The 21,712-nt window shown below is 39.2% G+C and overlaps 1 protein-coding gene across 1 annotated transcript in view; it reads left to right on the forward strand.

Moving 5' to 3' along the window:
* The window catches only part of MYO3A (myosin IIIA), a 116,322-nt gene that overhangs the window by 75,537 nt on the left and 19,073 nt on the right, over positions 1-21,712 (forward strand). Inside the window, exons 20-29 of the mRNA XM_031059326.1 lie at positions 5,893-6,046; positions 7,262-7,350; positions 9,363-9,490; positions 9,610-9,782; positions 11,919-11,998; positions 12,620-12,697; positions 15,573-15,778; positions 17,915-18,026; positions 18,660-18,822; positions 19,464-19,550. Coding sequence (XP_030915186.1) covers positions 5,893-6,046; positions 7,262-7,350; positions 9,363-9,490; positions 9,610-9,782; positions 11,919-11,998; positions 12,620-12,697; positions 15,573-15,778; positions 17,915-18,026; positions 18,660-18,822; positions 19,464-19,550 — 1,270 coding nt within the window. The remainder of the gene's footprint in view (positions 1-5,892; positions 6,047-7,261; positions 7,351-9,362; positions 9,491-9,609; positions 9,783-11,918; positions 11,999-12,619; positions 12,698-15,572; positions 15,779-17,914; positions 18,027-18,659; positions 18,823-19,463; positions 19,551-21,712) is intronic.

Raw genomic sequence — 21,712 nt, forward strand, 5'->3', positions numbered from 1 at the left:
AACTTGATCCTCCCATGCTAAGTTTAAGTCTTCCTTGCTCCAGACTTTTCCCCTGGTCTCAGAGACCTGGGATTATCAGTCAAGACCAATGCAGAGAAGGCATTGAATACCTGTTCAGCAGCAGGACCACGTTCTCCCTAGTTGCCTTTTGTTTCTGAGAGACCAGACTTGGCGTTCTTAGCCCTATTTCTGCACCCAAATAATGTTTTAATCCTCCTTCTCTTTTTTAATTAGAGTCAAGTTTAGTGTAACCTGCCTTTACTTGTTTCTAGGTATCCTATTACAGAACTTTTTGGCCAGATCTATATTATTTACAGGTTTGTGGTGTCACCATGCAATAGGAACAGTTTACTCCCTTGCATGTGCTTTGCTGCACCATGGTCAGGGTGGTTATTCTGCCACTGAGCAGATGGGGGGAAAATTACCTTCTTATTTTGACAATATATAGTTTGCCCATTTCTCCCTATAGGAAGTTAGTACAACTACAGAATCTATAGAAGGGAAAGGTAATCTCTATTTACAGAGTCTCTGTAAGTACATCAATTTTAGCCATTTCCATTCATTCTCTCACAGATTTCATGGACTCACAGATACATAGAATGCACCATGGCATGGGTGGGTGGGTGTGTCTGTGTTCAAATGGTCTGGCCAAGAAAATTTCTGAGTGACATATAGAATAATGGACACCAGCTGACAAGTCTTCATCATGTCTCTTAGGTTCTTCTTGCTGAAATAGCTTTTGGACATATCTTTTACAGCCTTTAGCAGTCATTCTTTGCCTCAAACCCTTATTTACTTCATCATCCATAACCTTTAGGCAAGGTCATTATCTGGCTTTACTTGGTTGGAACATATACATTTTTATGCCTACAGTCCATTTCCTTGGTGGGCTTATAAGAAAATTGTGTGTGATGTGCTATAACCTCACAGTCATGCTCCTGCTGTCAGGTTTAGAGGGTGTTCCTCTCACTAACTCTCTGTCCTGTGTTTTTATGTAAGTGTAGGCCTTCTGTTCTTGATGTAAGGAGCTCTTTCCTCAGTTTTATTGTTATGAACAAATGTTCTTCATTCAAATCACAGGCTATAATACAGCTATTCTTTTAAGACTATTTTTTCTGGTGCTTATATGCACATTTCTATTCATATTTCATATATACCAGTCCTAATATTTCTATTACAAGTGTCCACATCCAGCCTTTAATACCAACCAGGTGACTGTCTACGTTAATGTACATCAAATAACTACATAAGATTATGTGAAACTTCATTATAGTGTCTTGTAGCAGTCTCCAAAGATATTACTGCAGGAGTGCAGAAGGAGCTATACAGATTAAGTTCATGCAAGTGTGGGTGTAAATCTGCCCCTTTCAGACATGGGAAATGAGAAATGTGGTATTCTGCATTACAACCCAATGGCACAGAAGGATTTGTGGTGTGATTCATAGTCATTATAAGACATCACTTTTTGCTTATTCATTACATGGTTGTCCCAGTTTTACATCACAAAAACAGCTTTGAGAAAGCAGGTGGCTCCAGAATCTTTCCTGTTCACTGTAAGGACAGACACTGCTGTGTTGACGCTAGTAATGTACTTCAATTGTAAACTAAAATAAAATATATTACTGATGTAAAACAAACACTAGGATAACCTCTGCCCTTTGCTGATATATCTGCCTGACTTTACAAATTATTTTATGTGCAACGGTTTGTGTCTTAGACTCTAAAATACAGAAGTTATGTTTACAAACAGGCTGATGCCAGAAGTCACCAAGATCTTTGTTGACTTTCCCTTAGCCCTGACTGTTGTGCTGCTGGAGCTGTCCTGTCACTGGGAGCCAGGCTAGTGTCTCACCACTGCCCCATGCAGTGCCAGACAGACATTTCAGACTGCCCTGTGCTACCTCAGAAATCTGTAACACAACACTGCGTTGAACCCTGTAGATATACCCAAGGAAGACTGAAGAATTTAAATTCTTTTATACTTCCCTCAAGAGACATAAAATGTACAGATACATTGTTTTTTCATTCCTCACCCTGTTTTGCTCTGTTCAATATCATATCACATGCAATTTCATGAAATTTGACCTATCTAGGGGGAAGCTGAGGCCTAATCAGTTGATTACAGTTTAGTTTGTCATTAACTCGTGTTCACCTGGTAAGTAGTGATTATATCATCAGAGAAGGTGAATCATATTTTGGCAACTTGGCCAATGAAGCCAAGTAGTAAATACACTCATAAGGCTGAATTGTACTTTTAGTGTTGCAGGTGAAATTGTTTTATCATTGTCAGTGGTCTCTTTTCTGTATCTGAATCTGAAAAGTGTTCCCAGTTTTGCTTTCCTTGGAAGTGTGGCCCACAAAAAAAAAAAAAAAAGGCCACAGTAGTGACAGGGCTAGAAGAAAGGAACAGTGGTACTATCACAGCCTGAGACTCGGGGTATCAGCTAGAGTGGAGTGTCTGCAGGCCAACATGGACAGCTCAACTCAAAATTAAGAGAATTTATTCTTTATTATTGACTTAATGTTTGCATTTAAGGATAAAGGCTTTTAGGCGTGAATGCAATCTCCTTTCACTAATTTAACAGAAAGACTTAAGTGGGTATATAGTTTAAGATAAAGACAGTGTAGATTCCCACTAGTCAGTGGAGACAAATAGATATATCCCTATCTCTGCTGACTGGGGAGAGAATGTGGCCTCTCAACTTAGTCACTGCTTTTTGTTTTGCCAGCACAAGGGGTTTTTTTGGTCAATATAAAGCAAAGCAGAATTTTTGGACCTTCAGTCCTGTCCTTCAAGATGTTCCCCTTACATATTAGATTCTGTTATAAGTTGTTTTCTGTCAGCTCCATAATCTGCAGGTCACAATGTCCAGCAAAACAGCCTTCCTGTTCCTTTCTCATTTGTCATTCCCCCATAAGAAGTAAAAGGTGTAATGGCAGATAGCTAAAACATTTTGGAAAGTAGCAAGTTTTCTGTCAGTTGGAAGGATGATACATTTTGCATTAAATGTATATAATGTTTATTTTACATTCTCATGACAACTTAATCTTCTAGTTTCAGCTGGAAAAGGTTCCTTGTGAATAAGTCTGGTGTCCCCATTTAAACCAAAGTGTCATCATAAAATGGTCTCGGTAAATGGCATTACTTTATTAAACATGAAGACCATTTCCTAATGCATTTTGTAATTCTTTTATTACCAATCAAACCAGGTTATAACTATAACACATATATATAACATAAAACTAATGCTACAGTTTTGATCATAGGAAAGATACCATGTAATACTAAGATGAGATGGGAGCCCAATTAATAGTGTAACTGACTTATTCCTTTTGACATCCCATCCACAGGAATACTTTCTAATAGATTATGCTTTAGAATTTCAAGAAGTAGCTATTTTGTGGAGCTTTCTTGTCACAAAACATCACAGGGGATTACAAAATCCTGTAGCTGATTCATCTTATTAATTCAAATAAGACCTGTTTCATTACAGTTTTATCATGTCCATCATTAAAGCTTTTATACTTGCTGCTTGTATCCTAATGATGTGGTTGAAACCAGCACTGCATCAGAAAATGTAGTACAGTATCATTTCTGAGTCATCTGTCACACTGGTGCCTGGCTTGGTCATCAGCTGTCCTTCAGGAGCCCGTGGGAAGTGATGGAGTGAACTCCTTTATATCCTGCTGGGGAGATGGCAAAATCACCAAAGCTGTCAGGGCTGACACTCGTCCAGTTGTGAGACACAAAGGACACAAACTCAGTGCTCACACACACTGCAGGCTTGGAGTGTGGCCTATGTGCTGCCTGGGCAGGGAGGGGAGCAGGTGTTGCTGTTAGAGCATGGTAGTACAGCTTCTAAGAGTTCCTTCCTTTTTGAAGGAGAACAATTTTATCAGCTCTCTAAACCAACCTCTCTCACAAGCATTTGAGGTTGGAAAAAGTTTATGATTAGACAGGTTGTTTGAGGATGTCTGAGTGTCACAGAAACGCTCTCCTCTGATAGACCATCCTGAGCAGTCTCTTCCCCTTGCCCCTTTGATAGGGGTACTCCAGATAATCCTGAGCAGTAACAGCTGGTTCCATGAACATCTGTGTGTCAGTGTAGCTGTAGCCTTCAGTTAAACTTCCCTTACTCCCATGTTATCTCTGGAAGATAACACAGACTCATTCCCTTTCTGCCACCAGCTTCTACAGGTATGTAATTAACTTCTCACCTATATCTGTGATACATTTATTACTCTCCTGTCTTGTCCTGCTACTCAGGTCATTGATTAAATTAAAAAGCAAAACTCCACCTGTCCACTGCTTCAGGGGAAACACGAATGAGGTTAATGTTATTTGTCTCAAATGAGGAGTCCTCATGGGGCTGTAGGTGAGATTCTTACTGATTACACCCTTATGTGGCATATAAACTGAATTATAACCTATCCTTAGAGTGAAGTGTCCTGGGAAATTACATCAATCTGGATCTGGAAGGGTTTAGATATATATTTCATGTCCTCTTCCAAATGGATCAGCAGATTTTTATTTGTGTTTGTATTTTTAGACCTGTCTTATTGATTTTATGCCTTTGTTGTTTCTCTGAGATTAAGAGGTATGAAACAGGTGCTTTTCTGTTGTATATGAAAGTGAACTTCTTTTTTAAATGCTCAATTTGTTGCCTTCTTCACTCATTCAGACTCAAGTGAATGACACATAAGGAGAGGTCTTCCAAGGTTAGAGGTCTTTGCACTCATTAGTATTAGCCATCATTCATTTCTGTGGCATTCTTCTCACAATGAATTCAGGATGGCAAAACTGTGATGTTAACACCATACATGAATGCAACACTTATAAAGTCTGTCCTTTGGCAGAGAGATGATTTTAAAGTCAATCAAAAGTTCTGTGTTTCACACTACAGCCTGCACAGGACTGAAGGCATCCCTGGCACAAACAGGAAGCATTGTGTGGTAGAAAACTGCTACTGCTTTACCTAATTCAAGCAAAAATAATGGGGGGTGGTAGTCCCTAGAGCAACCTTCTCTTGGTAAATCTGCAGCTGTCCTCTGCCTTGCTAAAGGATTAATGAAGGGCATTCTTGCATTCTCCAGCTATAATCCAAATTATAGTAAAGATAAAACCATTGCAACATGCTGTGGATACATTTGGGTTTTGTTTTTTTCTTAGTCTGGGAGGAATCCAGATATTTGCAGTCTTCAGGAAAAAAACAGCCAGGCCAAACCAAACAAAAAAGCGAACAAAGAAGTCCACCCCACCACCTTTTCTGTTGTTTTTAAATCTTGGTGAATACCTTTCCCTAGTTCCTTGAAAGGAATGAAAACGTGTTAGAAGAAAATCTGAGGCAATTTATTTAATTCTTAGGAAGTATGTACACAATTCTTTAATTTTTAGAAAGTATGTGCACCTTTCTTCTCCACTTAAGAATTTTTCCAGGTGTTTCAGGAGGGTGATCAAACAAGTAAAGCCACTGGAACCTGTAGTCATTTCTGTAAATCTTAGCCATCACTTGGATCTGAGCAATGAGTAGCAATGAGTTGGGGATGTAAATATAGCTCTAAATGGTTAAGAAATTTTCTACATTTCAGACCAGGGAAATAAATAGACCCTGAGGTCTCTATTTGAAAACAATATACTTTATCTTATTCAACTCTATTTCTTTAATTCTTGCTATTCCTGTAAAGTACCAAATATGCCATAGAAGTACTGAATTTACATATTCAAAACCAAAATCCCAGCTGACATTTGTTTCTGCCAAACCTTGATGGCTTTAGCCCTGAGGCACACCCTCTCAATGCAGTTTTAATTTGCTACAATTGACAGTTTGTGAATTATTTTCTGAAGTGGTTCAGTGTACACAGACAAAGCATGCCTTCTCTCTCTTGCTGCAGAATGAATACCTTTACGAAGGTGTTGATGCAAGAGTTATAGAATACGAGGACAACAGGCCCCTCCTAGACATGTTCCTGCAGAAACCAATGGGTTTATTGTCTCTGCTGGATGAGGAAAGTCGATTCCCACAAGCAACAGATCAGACACTTGTAGGTAAGTATATGGTTCATTTCACAGCTTTGCAGCTTGTCTTCTGTTCAGTCTCTGTTTGGCACATACAGTTCAGACTACATGCTAGTTATGCTTTTAGTGAGCCCCCATTTCAGTGTCAGTGTGTTTGAGGAAGACATGCATGCTGGGATGGTTGTGTCCTTGAGGTTCATAGAGAAACATCAAGAGTACAAATGAACCTAAGCTGCTGATCCAGGTTTAAAGTTCTCCTACCTTCAGGAATTTTTTGCTGCAGAGCTTGAAGAGTAAAGATCAAACTGAGTTAAAACTCTAGGTTCATAGACCAAGAGCACTGTTTGCAAAGTTCAGTCATGCTCAGCTCTGAGATTTTTGATAAGCAATATTTGAGCAGGAAGTTTAATACTTTTGAAGAGTAATGACTGCAAACATGCTTCAGTGACTTCCAGCAAATTATGCTTTCTGAGTGTTTTCTATTCACAAATTAAAATTAAAACACCTAAAGTCGTTGTAATTCAGATCCTGAATATTTCAGTGCTGTTGAGTAGCTGCAATTACCATTGACTTCATTATTTCAGTGGTATTTCTGTGCAGATAAATCCTGGTTTTACTCATTTTGAATGTGCAACATGTCAAATTAGAGTTTTAGCCAACACGCAATCAGAAAACCTAATAACATCCAGTAACAATGCCCATGTTAAAGCAATTATATGAGCTTGTTGTTCTTTTATCCTCATGCTTTTTAGTCTACAGTACAGAAGCACTCAATCAGTGAATATTTCTTCACAACTCCTCAAGGAATCCTTAGGAAAGATTTCTGCATTGTTTCATATGTGTAGATAAAAATCTTGGAAAGGCAAGCCCTGGAAGTGTTCAAAACATATGTGGATGTGGCACCTGGGGACATGGCTTAGTGGTGAACAGAGTGGTGCTGGATTAAGGGACTCAATGATCTTAGGCATCTTTTCCTTCCTTAATGATTCTATGATTCCATGATTTTCTGAGGTCACACATTAAAAAATTGTAACAAAGTAAGTAACTTGTCCAAGAGCTCCCATATTCTCTATCCAGTGTCTTGTTATAAGACCATTATGGTATCTCTGTCCTTGAAAGCATCAGTGTCTGTTTTGTGCCTCTGCATTGGCTGAGAAGTCAGGAAACCTCCTTGGAGGGAAACAGCTTCAGAAGAGAATGATTGTACAGCAACTCCAGTAAGATAAGCTATGTGTTTCCTTTCAGAAAAATTTGAAGATAATTTGAAATCAAAATATTTTTGGAGACCCAAAAGAGTAGATCTGACCTTCGGAATTTATCATTATGCAGGAAAGGTAAGACACCTGATGATGTTAGTTGGGGATTGTGGAATGGTAGGGCTGGAAGGAAGTAGAAGAGATCATCTGGGTTGGTTCTCAACAGTTGTTTCTTCAGTCCAGACACGGGAATGTTGGCAGTGCCTTACATATCAAAAGTAAATTGAAAATTTCTTATCGCTCAATTAAAAAAAAAAAAAAAAGCAATAGCAGAAGTGTATTTCTCTTAAATGTCACCAGGTAAATTAATTGACTGTGTTATAGAAGACCCAAAACATAACTGGTATGTAATGCAACTCAGTGCTCTTCCCCTTAGTTCCTCGAAGTTCTGCACCATGCTTGTTCCCACTGTTTCTAGCAAGGACCCAGCTCCATTCTTTCTACTACCTCCTACACACCATCAAACCTTTCTTAGTTCTGTTCTTTGTCATCAGCCAGACAGAGAGTGCAGGCCCTGCTTCCTGCTTCATTCAGTGAGCAGCATCCTTCCTTCCTTCCTTCCTTCCTTCCTTCCTTCCTTCCTTCCTTCCTTCCTTCCTTCCTTCCTTCCTTCCTTCCTTCCTTCCTTCCTTCCTTCCTTCCTTCCTTCCTTCCTTCCTTCCTTCCTTCCTTCCTTCCTTCCTTCCTTCCTTCCTTCCTTCCTTCCTTCCTTCCTTCCTTCCTTCCTTCCTTCCTTCCTTCCTTCCTTCCTTCCTTCCTTCCTTCCTTCCTTCCTTCCTTCCTTCCTTCCTTCCTTCCTTCCTTCCTTCCTTCCTTCCTTCCTTCCTTCCTTCCTTCCTTCCTTCCTTCCTTCCTTCCTTCCTTCCTTCCTTCCTTCCTTCCTTCCTTCCTTCCTTCCTTCCTTCCTTCCTTCCTTCCTTCCTTCCTTCCTTCCTTCCTTCCTTCCTTCCTTCCTTCCTTCCTTCCTTCCTTCCTTCCTTCCTTCCTTCCTTCCTTCCTTCCTTCCTTCCTTCCTTCCTTCCTTCCTTCCTTCCTTCCTGGAGCAGCTGGCCTGGGAGGAGACAAATACTGCTGGAAAATATCTTACCCCTACAAGAGCTACAAGGAGCCTCTTGTAACTCCTCTGAACCTCATCTCCAGCTGAGTTGCATTTCACCAGCACAGCATAACTCACTGCAAGGAGTGGAAAGCCAGGTCTCCCTCTACCATTCCTGTTACCAGCCACTGAAGATGGGGAATTATACCACTGCCCCATCAGTGTTCAAAAAACTCCATTAGGAAGTTTCTTCTGCTGTCTAACTTATGTCTCCATTGCTGCCATATAAATTCATTACCCCTAGTCCAGCTTTCTGTGGAACTGGAGAACAGGTTATTTCCTCTTCCTTTACAAGTCTTTTTCATCATTTAAGACTGTTGCTGAGTTGTTCTGTGATGGGTTTTTCTAAATTATATGTCCCAGTATCTTCTACCCTTCTTGACAGGTCAAGTTTTCTTGTGAATATCTTAGACCATCAAGATAGAACTCTGAAGCTACATTTTTAATTAGGTATACCATTCTTGGAATTTTTAGAGAGATCTCAGTTGACAGTATGCAGTTTGTGATTCTGCAAACTTCCTCTACAATTAATACAGAAATCCCTAGGAAGAGTGTTAAGTCCTGGGTACAGTACAGCATAATATGAATAGCACAGAAAGATTGTATAGTCATATGGGTAATGCTGTGTGATGAGGTTGAAATCAAGTGCATTGTTAATTGTGCATTAGCACATGTACAGGTGTAAAGGAGGACTGCAATATGCTTGTCCTGGTGATAAATCCACACAGGTTAAAACTACTGCCTGCATTAGGAAAAATAAATGTCTTAAGCTACTTTGGAATTACAGATTTGCTTTCAGTGGTTTGCATCATATCTCAGTATTGAAAAGATAGAACTTTCAGTGATCAAAAAAGAAGACTAGAAGTGAGAGTGAGCCTGATGGCTGAAAAACTATTTGTGTATCTTGTTAAAGTAAAAGCCCTATTCCAGAAAGCTTAAATTTACAATTACATTTAAAAATCCAAGAAGATGTATAAATGCACTTTTTAAACAGGTTCTATATAATGCAAGTGGATTCCTAGCCAAAAATAGAGATACTCTGCCAGCTGATATTGTGCTGCTACTGCGATCATCTGAAAACAACCTGACACGACAGCTGGTAACTCACCCTCTCACAAAAACAGGTATTGCTGTGTGGTGATCTTCTTAGCTTTCTCCAGCCTTCATGATGACCACTGCTAGGTTTCATATGGCCCCTCACTGATGACATTATACACTTTGTGGCTTCACTTTCCCACCATGGAATCTATACTGAATGGAGCTGCAGCCATCTTAAGCTGCAGGGGAGATATTGGTCTGGTCAAGTGCCAAGGAAGTGGTAGAGGCTTCTTTCAGGGTCCTGTCTTCAGGGTAGGGGATCAAGACAGGGAGTGGAGCACATCTCTTGAGCTGAGGCCTGAACAGAAAGGATCAGGTAAGTCATTGGCCTCTTTTGGACAGGGCATTTATAAATTGCCTCAGTGCAATTTATCTCTAAGCGGTAGAGAACAAAGGCTGGGGATCCTAACATCTGCTGCAAAGACTGAGAAGACACTCCTTCATTTTCAGTCTTAGAGTTCTTTACAATAGGTAACCGATGGGGTCCTTGTAGTAAGCTCTTCCTGAAGAAATTTGTAAGTAGAGGTGGGGGAATAAAACTGGCTCTACAGAAATTACTCCTAAATTGCACCTTTTTTCAACTATGTCCTTGCAAATTGTCCTGCCTTCCACTGCAGGATGATGGGTAAGTCTCCTTACAACCAGTTTGTTATTGTGTTGTAGTACTCCCTGTGTGATGGCATTGATGCCCTACAGTAAGTACTTTACAACATTACTTTCTTGTACAATTACATGGGAGACATATTTCTAGCAGAACAGAAAAGCTAAACTGGAAGAGCCTAATGGAAATGAAAATGTTCTCATAACTTAGAGAAGCTGAGGTTTTGGCAAGGCTTCTGTTCTTTACAAAGGGAGCTTTGCTATTAGAATGCAAAATTTGGTCTTGGAATTTTATTTTGAGTGTTCCTGGAAAAGCACAGAGCTCAATGCCCTTGCCTGATCTTTTTGACTTGTTGATATTTGCTAATATACTAAAATATAATTTCCATAGAGTCCAAGCAAGCATCCAAATAGCTCCAAGAACTGATCCCAAGTCTTCATGTTTTGCAAGATAACTCTGAAGGCTGTTTTAGTCTTCTTGTTGAATATTGTGAAACACTGCATGTAGCATTTCAAAACTGACTCAAACCTTCCAGCTACAGCCAACTTAAAGTTAGGTTTCTGATCCATGTTATTTATCTAGAATCAGAGTAGTTGTAGAGAATTACCCAAAGTCCAACCCATCTTGCTTATCTCAGGTGTTTCTCTTGGGATGGGAAAAATCTCCTCTGAAGGTGTCTCTCTCCACTGAATACAGCAGGGATCCTGTAGACACCTCACTTTTGGATAGCTAAAGTTAGCTGTTAGTAATCCTCTCTTTTTCCTTCCCACCCTGTGATATTCAGCTGAATGCCAGGGAGGTTTAGGCCTTGGTATCATCACATAATACCAGGTGCATTACCATGACACATATTTGCAGCTGTTATTCCAGCTCTTATCCACCTCTTCCTGATAGTAGCTGAGCACTAGTAGAGAGATAATACAGGCTTTCCCAGTGGGAGATCCCAGAGGTGTTATGTTATTAGCAGAAGCAGTAGCAGCATGCAGCAATGTTTAGGGTTTATCAACACAGAGAGACATGATGGAAAGCTCAGCAGAATTTTCATTATTCCTTGAAAAGACCAATGTCTGTGTAAAGCATGTCAATGCACCTAGTCCTTCAAGGTCATCATAATGAAGATATTGCTTGGCTTAGAGTTCCAGAGTTAGAGCTTTAAGGCTTTGCCTGTGCTAGTAAACCAAACAGAGCCAGTGAATAGTAGCTGAAACATTCCCACAGGGCTCTCATTCTGATTAATGGTTACATTCTGATTAATGGTTAGAATGCCTCCCTGGGACAGTTTTAGTCCATGTCAGCTATTAGCCTTCCAGGAATACTGAGCCACACTTCTGAGAAAGGACAGGCCAGTGATGGTTTCCAGCAAGTTGTGTGGAAAGATACAATCTTCTTTTACTGGGGGTTGAAAGCGAAGTAAAGGGTAGAGTTTAGGTGTATAAACTTGAGTCATGCCATGTCACTTTTCCTCAGGGCCAGAGAAGGGTATTAGCACATTTTTCTTTAATATGTAGCATTAGAACTAGAATAGTACAGTAACATTCTTAGGGTAAAACCACAAGGATGCTCTAAGATGTATCTATCTTACCTTCTGCAGCAGTCTGTCTGTTTATTTTTTTATCTAGCAGATGACATATGAGCTGAAGGAGAAAAAACCATGTTCTGTGTTAATGCAACTTCTTCAGAACTCATTCCATCCCAAGGGTTAAAGGGGAAATGAGGACACACTCTGAAAAAGTCGATGACCTTTATAATCATATGCTTGCACTGGGGGCATGAATAAGGTGGTTCAGATCATTCTTAGTTTAGATGAGATGTAAGCACTTTGGTAGGTTACTTTCTTTCATCTTTCTATAGGTAACCTGGCACACACCAAAAGCAAAACTACAATCAGTTATCAAATGTGGACCTCCCAAAAATCAATCAGTCATACAAAGGTAAGAAAACTGATTTTGTGATTCTGCATTGAAGCCTAATTTAAACTAGAAAGGCAGTAGCTGTTTTGGTATTGAAAGTAAGTGAGTAACCCCTTCCTTGGTTTTTCTCCCTCTTCTATTTTCTTTTCTGTTTAGCTGGATATCTTTGTGTTGTGCAATTCATATTCCTTCCGTGAGGTAAAAACCTAACATTTCCCTTCTTTCTGGCTATAGTTTTATAACAACTTCAGGGGGAAAAAAATTACTATTTCCCAACTGCTATTGTAGCAAAAAGAGAAATTAAAATATTGGTGTGGAATATAGCCATGTTTCTTAGAAAACTATCAGATTAACAGTGATGATGAAATAACAGACAGGACCTCAGACATTGTCCAGTTATTTGTGGCAGTGATTAGATGCTCTGTTACCAATTTGTGCCCTTTGTGTGTGTGAATATTTGTGTATTGTGTAGCAAAGTGTTGGTGTCACTGATTTGTGTTAGTGATCATGCTGTAACTTTTGCTGTTTAGAATACTTTTAAAATTATTTATGTTCTCTGAGGGATGCTTTCTTGCGGCATTGGAAAGGGCACTGCAGGCTAACTAGAGATAAAAAGTGTAATTTTTTTCTTCATCTTTATAGAATGAAGCAGGAGATACTGGACATCATCCAAGAGAAACAACCAGCATGAAAACACAGACAGTTGCTTCTTATTTTAGAGTAAGATACCAGATCTTTTAATAAATATTTTTAGAGTACAGAAAATGCTTATTTTTTTACTTTTTTGAAATGCACCTGTTGAGTTAGTAGTGATCCATTTAGAGTTTGTGAACTGCATATATGGTGCAGCAGTCTGTGCAGTACAAATATCTTGAGATTGTGATGTTTCATCTTTAACTGTACTTGATTACACAGCCACATTGCTGTCATGATGATGTATGATGATCAATATTAATCTTTCACTTGCTTGTTTTTCCACCAAAGATAAAGGGAGATTGGACATTAGTGGTGTAGCATTTCCTTACGAGTTTAAGAAAGAGGGCAAAGTTAATTGGAAGCAGGAGCTCCAGAGAAAGTTCTCAATGGTCCCTGCACAGAGGCTGCTCAGAGTTCATCCCTGTGGCTCCTTCAGCAGTGCTCTGGACCTTCCCAAGCACTGGCTGTGCTGCTGGTCCTAAAACAGCAAATAGCAGTGAAGAGCATCTGAAGTGTGCACAGAGTTGATTCTGCTCTGAATTTCCAACTCTTGTTTAGTCATCCCTCCCAGCAAACCATAAAGTGGCTGAGGGAATGTTCATGATGAATTTAGCACACGGCTTAAAGGAATGCCAAGTTTGCTGATGACACTAAATTGAGAGGAGCTGTCAACTTCTTGAGAGCAGAGAGGCCCTGCAGAGAGACCTCAACAAATCATATGACAATTCAGAAAGACAATGGCCAAATTCTGCACCTGGGATGGGACAGCCCTGGTTGTGCATAGAGACTGGGGAATGAGAGGCTGGAGAGCTGTGCCACAGAAAGGGATCTGGAGGTCCTGGTCCGTGGCAAGCAGGAACCTGAGCCTGCAGTGCCCTGGCAGCCAGAAGGGCCAACCCTGTCCTGGGGGGCATCAGGCACAGCATGGCCAGCAGGGCAAGGGAGGGATTGTCCTGCTCTGCTCTGCACTGGGGCAGCCTCTCCTCGAGTGCTGGGGGCAGTTGTGGGTGCCACAGTATAAGAAAGAGATTAAACTGTTAGAGAGTGTCCACGGGAGGGCCATGAGGATGGTGAAGGTCTGGAAGGGAGCCCTGTGAGAAGCAGCTGAAGTTACTTGGTCTGTCCAGCCTGGAGAATGGGAGGCTGAGGGGAAGCCTCATTGTGACCTTCAACATCCTCATGAGGGAAATAGGAAGGGCAGTCTCGTGACCAATGACAGGGAAGGGCATGAAGCTGAATCAGGGGAGGTTTATGTTGGATATTAGGAAAACATTCTTCACCCAGAGGGTGGCTGGGCCCTGGAACCGGCTCTCCAGGGAAATGGTCACAGCACCAGCCTGGCAGAGTTCCAGGAGCATTTGGACAATACTCTCCAGCACATGGTGTGATTCCTGGGGTGTCCTGCACAGGGCCAGGAGTTGGATCCTGATGAGTTCCTTCCAAGTCAATATATTTATGATTTTATGACCTGTAGGAGTTCACTTACATCTATGTCAGAACAATGAGGAGCCAGATCTCTCTTTTTTAGATACAGTTGCACAGCTTTGTGGACTGTGAAGGATAATTTCAGTTTAGGTATCACAGTGGTCCAAAGCTATATACTGTCCGAATATTCTAGATGGAAAAAAATATTGAATCTCATTCAAATTAATGTCTGTGATTCAGTGTATTATCAGCACTTCTAGCATCAGAAGCTGCAAATGAGTTAATTATGTTTACACTTTTCTGATGCTATTTTCTGTCCTGGATATCCCTGCTTAGATCATGATAGCTAATGCTCTTAAATGAAAATCCACCTTCAGCCCCACTGGTTTACTCATACACAGAAATCTATGGGTGACTGAGAAAAGCATATGCCACCTCAGACTGCATGGAAAAAAATATATCCATTAGCGTGTCCTACTTGTTTGTGTTCAGTTGGCACACTGGTGATGGAGCTAATTAAGCACTTTGCTCTATGGTGCAGCTTCTGCCCAGAATGGAATTGCACATTTTAATAGGAAACATATGGCTCTTGACGTCCTCCACTGGTTTCATGTAACCACCCTACTGCTGAGCTGCATTACCTCCTGGCTGCCTCTTTCTGTTGAGTCAGGTTGAATCTTGAGGAATGAGCCTCTTCATTTGTGTTTTAATTTGATCCTCCCATGGAGCAATTTTTCAAAACACCAGTCAAGGTTGTTTGCAGTTAGATTCCCCTCAGCTGGCATGGGGAGCTACAGGCTGCATCCCCCCTGCTAGCCTGGTACTCTGGTAAGGTCTGAAAAATGCAACTTTGGAATTCTGTTCTTCTAGCTTTGCCCTCCTTGGAAGTTTCCTCTTGGCAGGGCAGTTACTGTATCACCGTCAGTCTATAGAATGAGCAGGACACACCAAGATCAGAGCAGTTCAACCAGCCCTTCTTCTGGGGTAGCCTTCGTTTCCTCCAGCCTAATGAAGGAATTGAAATATTTACTGGCTTGCTGCTGTTCCACTTCCCATCCATCAATGGATGATTTACTCTCTGGGTGAACAAGGGTCTTCAAATAGGTGACAACAATAAAAAGAAAAATGGCTGTAATTACCTAGCAAAGCTCCAAGATGAGCAAGTAAATGTGAGTGTAAGTATTCTGTCATATGTTGGACATCATGGAAATCTGTGATAATGTCCTGGATGAAATTTGGTACATTTATTTGGAATCCATGTTTCTTGCAAGTAGTATAAATTAGTAGAAGCTTTTCTAAGCTAGAATTTTTTGGGGGTCATTTACTTCATCTACTCTTAAACTATCAGTTTAATGACATGTATATGGTTTTGGACATGATTCTGATAATATGAAATAAAATTTCAACTACACATGGACCTATATACCGGTTTCATAAGTATCCTGGTGACAGATCTCTTGTTACTTTTTTGCAGTATTCTCTGATGGATTTGCTATCCAAAATGGTTGTTGGTCAGCCCCATTTTGTCAGGTGCATCAAGCCCAACAATGACCGGCAGGCAAACAAGTTTGACAAAGAGAAAGTGTTGGTTCAGCTGCGTTACACGGGAATTCTGGAGACAGCACGGATCCGCAGACAGGGTTACTCACATCGTATACTCTTCGCTAACTTCATAAAACGGTAACATCGACGTGAAGAAGCTTTTTTCTCTCCTATAATTGCCAGCCAGTGTTTGTTAAGCACCAGCATTGTTTTTGGCATGGTCTTTGAAAAGAAATTCAAGGAGACATTTCCTGTGACAAAGAAGGTTATAGACAAAATGAGCAAGAGTAGTTCAGGCACAAGATTAGTAACATGTTTTTGATGGGTGGGGAAAGATGATGAATCACAGAATGATTTCTGTGATTCAGGCTCTCTGAGCATTTGGGTAGAAATTTACTTGCTTATACTCTGCAAGTTTCTTCAAGGACTTGAGTATTAGAAATGCATTACTTCAAATCAAAGCCAAGAATTTGCAGCCACAGCATCCAAGGAACACCACCGTTTCTGTAGTTCCCAAGCTTCAGTACTGTGCAACATCTGCTTATGCAAGGGTAGATGATGATTTGAGATTCCTAGTCTAGGGCTGAAAAGTTTATTGAGTACAATAAACTGCATAGTGTTGTTTAAAATATAATTCATAATATTAGTCACTTCTGTTAAGAAGCAGAGTAATGAACTCAGTGTGGTTGTATTATTCCTTTAGCTACCTTCTTCCTCCACCTCAAAAATCTGTACTTCTCTCTTACAAATAAAGACCCTGAGTATTTGTCTCAATCAGAACAGAGCTGTGTGGAATGGAGATCAAAACTGGGAAGAAGCAAGCATCACCTATTTGGACAGAAGCACTTAAAAGAAATAGTGCACTAGAAAGAGAGAGCTAGTAGCAGAATGCTGCAGGTGCATGAGATGAGAGGAGAACAGCAAAGGGATGTTTTTAAAGCCCTGTTTCTGGAAAAAATAATCCTGGAACTGCTGCTTTTTGGAAGAATGCAGCTTTTAGAAGAGTGCAGCATGGAAAGAGAGTTACAAGATGTGCTGTAGCTTTTGGTAACAGATTTTTATTTAAAAAAAAACCAAATTTAACTGTTCAAGTAACATATATAAAAGCAGTAAACATAATGGGGTAGCTCTTTAGAGGCTGTGCCCCTGATTACAGTGAGACTGTGCAGATCTCTGGCACTGAGGACGTGGCCCTCAAAGGAAAAAGGATTTTTATTAAAATATATGTCTTATTTTGGGTTTGGGGTTTTTTAGTAGTTGAGAGTTACCGGTAGACCTGAGATAATGGCATAATTATTTGGTTGTAATAAAAATTAGCCAATTCATTGTGTTTTACAAAAAGAAAAAAAAAGGAACTGTAGGTGATAATGAAGAAATCCACATTGTCTCTTTTATTATTCCATGAGCAAACTGTTACCGTCATTTAAAGCTGGTAAACCCAGGCTTTGTGTTTAAAGGCTGAATAACAAGAAAAAAACCAGAATGTACTGTAAGGAAGCACACATAATTAATGCAATTTTCTTAAATTAAAAAGCCAAGATAGATATGGTTCATCTTGTTATAGAGCATTTTGGAAAGTCCTGGAACAAACAAGTACTTTCTATCCAGCAGCTGAGCTGGTGTATCACAGGTAATTTTTATGAGTGAGCATTGTGACCTCTTTTCCTAGTCAGAATTAATTCTGAGTAATGAGTTTGCCAGATTAAGTGCTTACAGATGATGTGTCACAATGGCACTTACATGTTCCAAAAGGATCTGCAAAACTGATTCCAAGGAGCTAACAAGAGCTGGGATGCATCTCAACATCTACTGAGATATTAAGTATCTCAAAGGCAGATGGTCTAGCACATGAGACAAGACAGGAAATTTTTGTGACATTTCTAAATATAAAATAATATAATTTAGACAGAAAAGCTTTTAAAATTTTTTTTATTTTATTTTTAGATTGCCACTGAAATCACTTTCACAGTATATAGTGAGGAGGAAAGAAATGTTGTGCTATTCTGCTTGGACCGACCTCTTTTTAAAAACCTTCTGGTGTTGGTATAGAATTAAAAAACCCTCCAGGGTTTGTAATATGTCACTCATCCACTTTTGATTGAGTTTCTTAGTACTGTGTATAAATAACTGCACTTTCTTTCATATGCTGTTTGGTTTTTTCAGTGCTATGTTTTCTTTTATGCAATTGTTTTTATTACTTAAAAGAATGGTTTAAATGTATGTGCATGTATTATCCTCCATTAATCAAATAAAGAATCATGCATTTGTCTTTAGGTATTACCTCATCTGTTACAAAACAAATGATGATCCTCCAGTCAGCCCGGAGACCTGTGCTGCCATCTTGGAAAAAGCCCACCTTGACAACTGGGTTCTTGGAAAAACTAAAGTAATTTTTTAATATACTGTATCTTCTTCATTCCAGTATGCCATTGTTAACATATTAAACAATTTGTTTTCTCACCCATTTGGTTGGAGTAGCTGTTGATCTCTACTCTTTTTAAAAAGCAAAGTCCTTAATACACACCAGGAATGTGTTGGCAATCCTTGTTCTGGATTCATTTTTTAGGACTTATGTGAGTTTCATGCTTGATAAAAGCAATTTAGTAAATAAACTATGCTTTAGGTTTAAAATTGGGAAATGGAGAAATTGAAGGTTCCAGATTTGGATCATGTTTATATAACATACATTACATTTGTGAGGTTAACAAAACTGTTAACCTTGTAGTTTTGAAAACAGATTTATAGTTACAGACTGAAGGCTTGCACTGGAACTTTAAAAAATCTTGCCATAAAAAAATTAATAAGCAAGGACTGACAAAAGATGCTGAAGAGAAGAGTAAGGTAAACTAATATCCCAAACAATGAAAATGTTATCTCTAAGAATTATGCTTTAGGTACTACAACAGAAGGGTCTGTTCATCATTTGAAACCAACTTGTAACTCTTGCTGACGTTAAATGGATCGAGTGACTAAAGGGCAGGGAAGGTAACTAAAACTTCTGTTTGTTTCTCTTTTTAAGGTATTCCTCAAATACTATCATGTGGAGCAGCTGAATTTAATGCGGAAGGAGACAGTTGACATGATTATTTTGATTCAAGCTTATGTCAGAGGGTGGCTGGGTTCAAGGAGATACAAAAAGATAAAGGAACAAAGGGAACAAAGTGCTATTAAAATACAGTCAGGTAATAGCTTTAAAACATTTAACATTTTGCTTAAAGCTAGTGCATGTGTACAGTTGATAGATGAATGTGCATGCTGGATGTGGATTTTGCTATTTTCCTGCTGTTACATTTGACAAAATATCTTATACTTGGTCATATCTGTTCTCATGAAAAATATTCTTTTAACCAGGTTATGACAATCTCTTTACTGAAATTACATTTATCAGTGTTATATTTAAAAGGCAATTTTAAGAATGGAAGGATGTGATTGCACAGATGATACTCTTATTAATAATATTCTGGCATGCACTGACAAGGTTGTATAATGTAATAATGAAAATAAAATATATTAACTGTCTTAGATAATAAGGCCAATTACCCTGTTGATGGAGGCATCAACTGATTTTTTTAATACTTTCAAACATAATCTTATTTTACATTCTGATTATCTTGTGTTTTATATTCATTTGTTTCATCATAACTTTATTAACCAGAAAATGTATTTTTATGTAGATTTACTATTTGTGCTTGTTTGCCTTGTTTTCTGAAACATAAAGCCTGTAAAATATTTATGAATATTTTAATAGAGGTCTGTAATTCCAGAATATTTTTATTCTTTTTTGTACCTAGTGGATTACCTAGTTTTTAACATTTCTTTTCAGCTTACAGGGGGTTTGTTGCTCGTAAAGAATACAAAAATGCAAAGCATAATAAAAAAGTGGAAGAATATATGATCAAATTTCAAGCAAGTAAGAATTGTTTGCTTTCTTGGCTTTTAATGTTTTGTCCATACACAGTATGTTGACTCAGATTCTCACTATACTGATTGACTATGCTCATTTGCATGTTCTGAGGTATAACTTATCTATTATATGTCTATATACAGTGGCTGAAATGGATGACTCTGTTCTGTTACCTGTACCTCAGAGTGATTTAGGCATTTTCCACTGCTATGAAGTGGGATGCTCAAATGCCATAGCAAACCTTGTCACTCCTAGTCTGAGTACTACAGCTGCCCAGCTGTGGGTGTTGTTGAATCCCACACAACACTGTCTGCATATCATGAGTGTATGGGTGCTGCTTAATTAGGAATTGGGTTTGTTATGTATCAGTAATGGTTATATTTAGGAAGACTGCAAGCTGTAAATTCACTCAAATTTCTTCTTCTTTTTTGCCATCACTTTGTTTCTCTTTTGCAGCCATAATGACCCTGGGCCCAGGTGTTGCTAGGGGACACCCCTTTTTCCTCCCTGTACTTTGGTTTTCCCTGTCCCTGGAGAGACATCCCAAAGCTAGACACAGTCTAGGCAGCTCTGAAATCAGGAGCAGGACAGCTGGAGAGATATGGGACTGAAGGCCAGGTTGGATGGGGCTCTGAGCAATCTTGTCTAGTGGAAGGTGTCCCTGCCCATGGCAGCAGGGTTGGAACTAGATGATCTTTAGGATCCCTTCCAACCCAAGCCATTCTATGATTTTATGATTCTATAAAAACAGCTGGCACAAATCTGCACAACATTTTCGGTAATTACAAAGATGGCAACCCAAATATAATCTAGTGTTGCCAGTACCCAGGCTGTCTAGATTTAAACAACCTCAGATATGCCTTCATGAGTATATACCACCACCAGTGTTGGTTTTAATCATTGTCAGATGCATTCGTTAATGGCCCTGGACCAGTGTGTACTGAAGATCACTTTACTGCAGTTGGTAGAACTTCATCAGTGTAGAAAACAATCTAAAACCAGCATAAAATCCAGTAATGTGCCAAAAATTATTACACATCTGAATGCAGCCAATTATATTAGGATATTTAGCAAATGCAAAAGAATAAACTTTTTTTTACTCTCTTAATGTCTCTAATGTTTCTTTTTGTCCACCTTCTGTGATGTCTGCAGTTGCATTTCAACTTTTTCAGTGCACAAGAAGCCAAAACTCAAATGAAGTCCATTTTTACTTAGCTCTCTCCATTTTTCCCCCATTTATTTCTAAAGCAATACGAAATTTCTCTTCCAGTTTGAAAGCAAAGCTTAGACAGCAACTATATCATTACAAACTTCTCAGAAAACGTCAAAAGTGAACCAGAATAGTCTAAAAAGGCCAAATGCAGCTTATATTGCCATGTCCATTGATAACTTGATTGTTTCAAAACTACTCCTGTTGAGTTGCTTTTATATGAAAATGGAAAGAGAATTGTCTCCAAATCCAAGAAACTCAAGAAGTATTCCAAGTGCTTGACAATTTCCACTTTTCTAAGTCTCTGTCAGCCTGCAATATAAACTCCAATTGTGCTACTTCCAATAAGTATTTGTGTTTCTTTGCCCTATATCCAGTTACCAAGGTGTAATTTATGCCCATTTTATATGGGGCTTCTTACTTTGATCGACTGCACCTAGTGGAGCCCAGGCTGGTCTAAGTTATGATTGGGGAATGCTAAAGCACATAAAACTTAGCACTATGTTATATGAATGTGTTGGAACAGACTGCTAATGCTCCCTTCTTATTTTCAAGTGAGCTTGACCTTTTCACTGTGATGCAAAACACTCTCAGCAGAGTTGAAGAAAGAGTCCCATATATACCATGTCCACAGGGTATTCAAGTCACCTGAATCCACTATCCCCATGCTCTTGGTACTGCATTTGGAATTAGAGCCCAACAGAAATATTTTTACAAAACACTATGTTATTTTTATTTTGCCAGGGATTAGCGGATTTGTGCTGAATCCCTGGAGTTGCAGATTTGTCCAAATCACAGCACTGTGGAGACTGTGCCAGTTCCCATTAGGAAATTATTTGCAAGTTCAAAAGTTTTTGAAGCAAGATTCTGAATGCAATTCAGTTTCTGATTAGGACACTTCAGTGTAGATGTCTAAATGTGATCTAGGTGTCTAAACTGTTGTTATAGTCAGTAGAGC

This window comes from Geospiza fortis, unplaced genomic scaffold (genome assembly GCF_000277835.1).
Source record: "Geospiza fortis unplaced genomic scaffold, GeoFor_1.0 scaffold75, whole genome shotgun sequence".
Lineage (NCBI taxonomy): Eukaryota > Metazoa > Chordata > Aves > Passeriformes > Thraupidae > Geospiza > Geospiza fortis.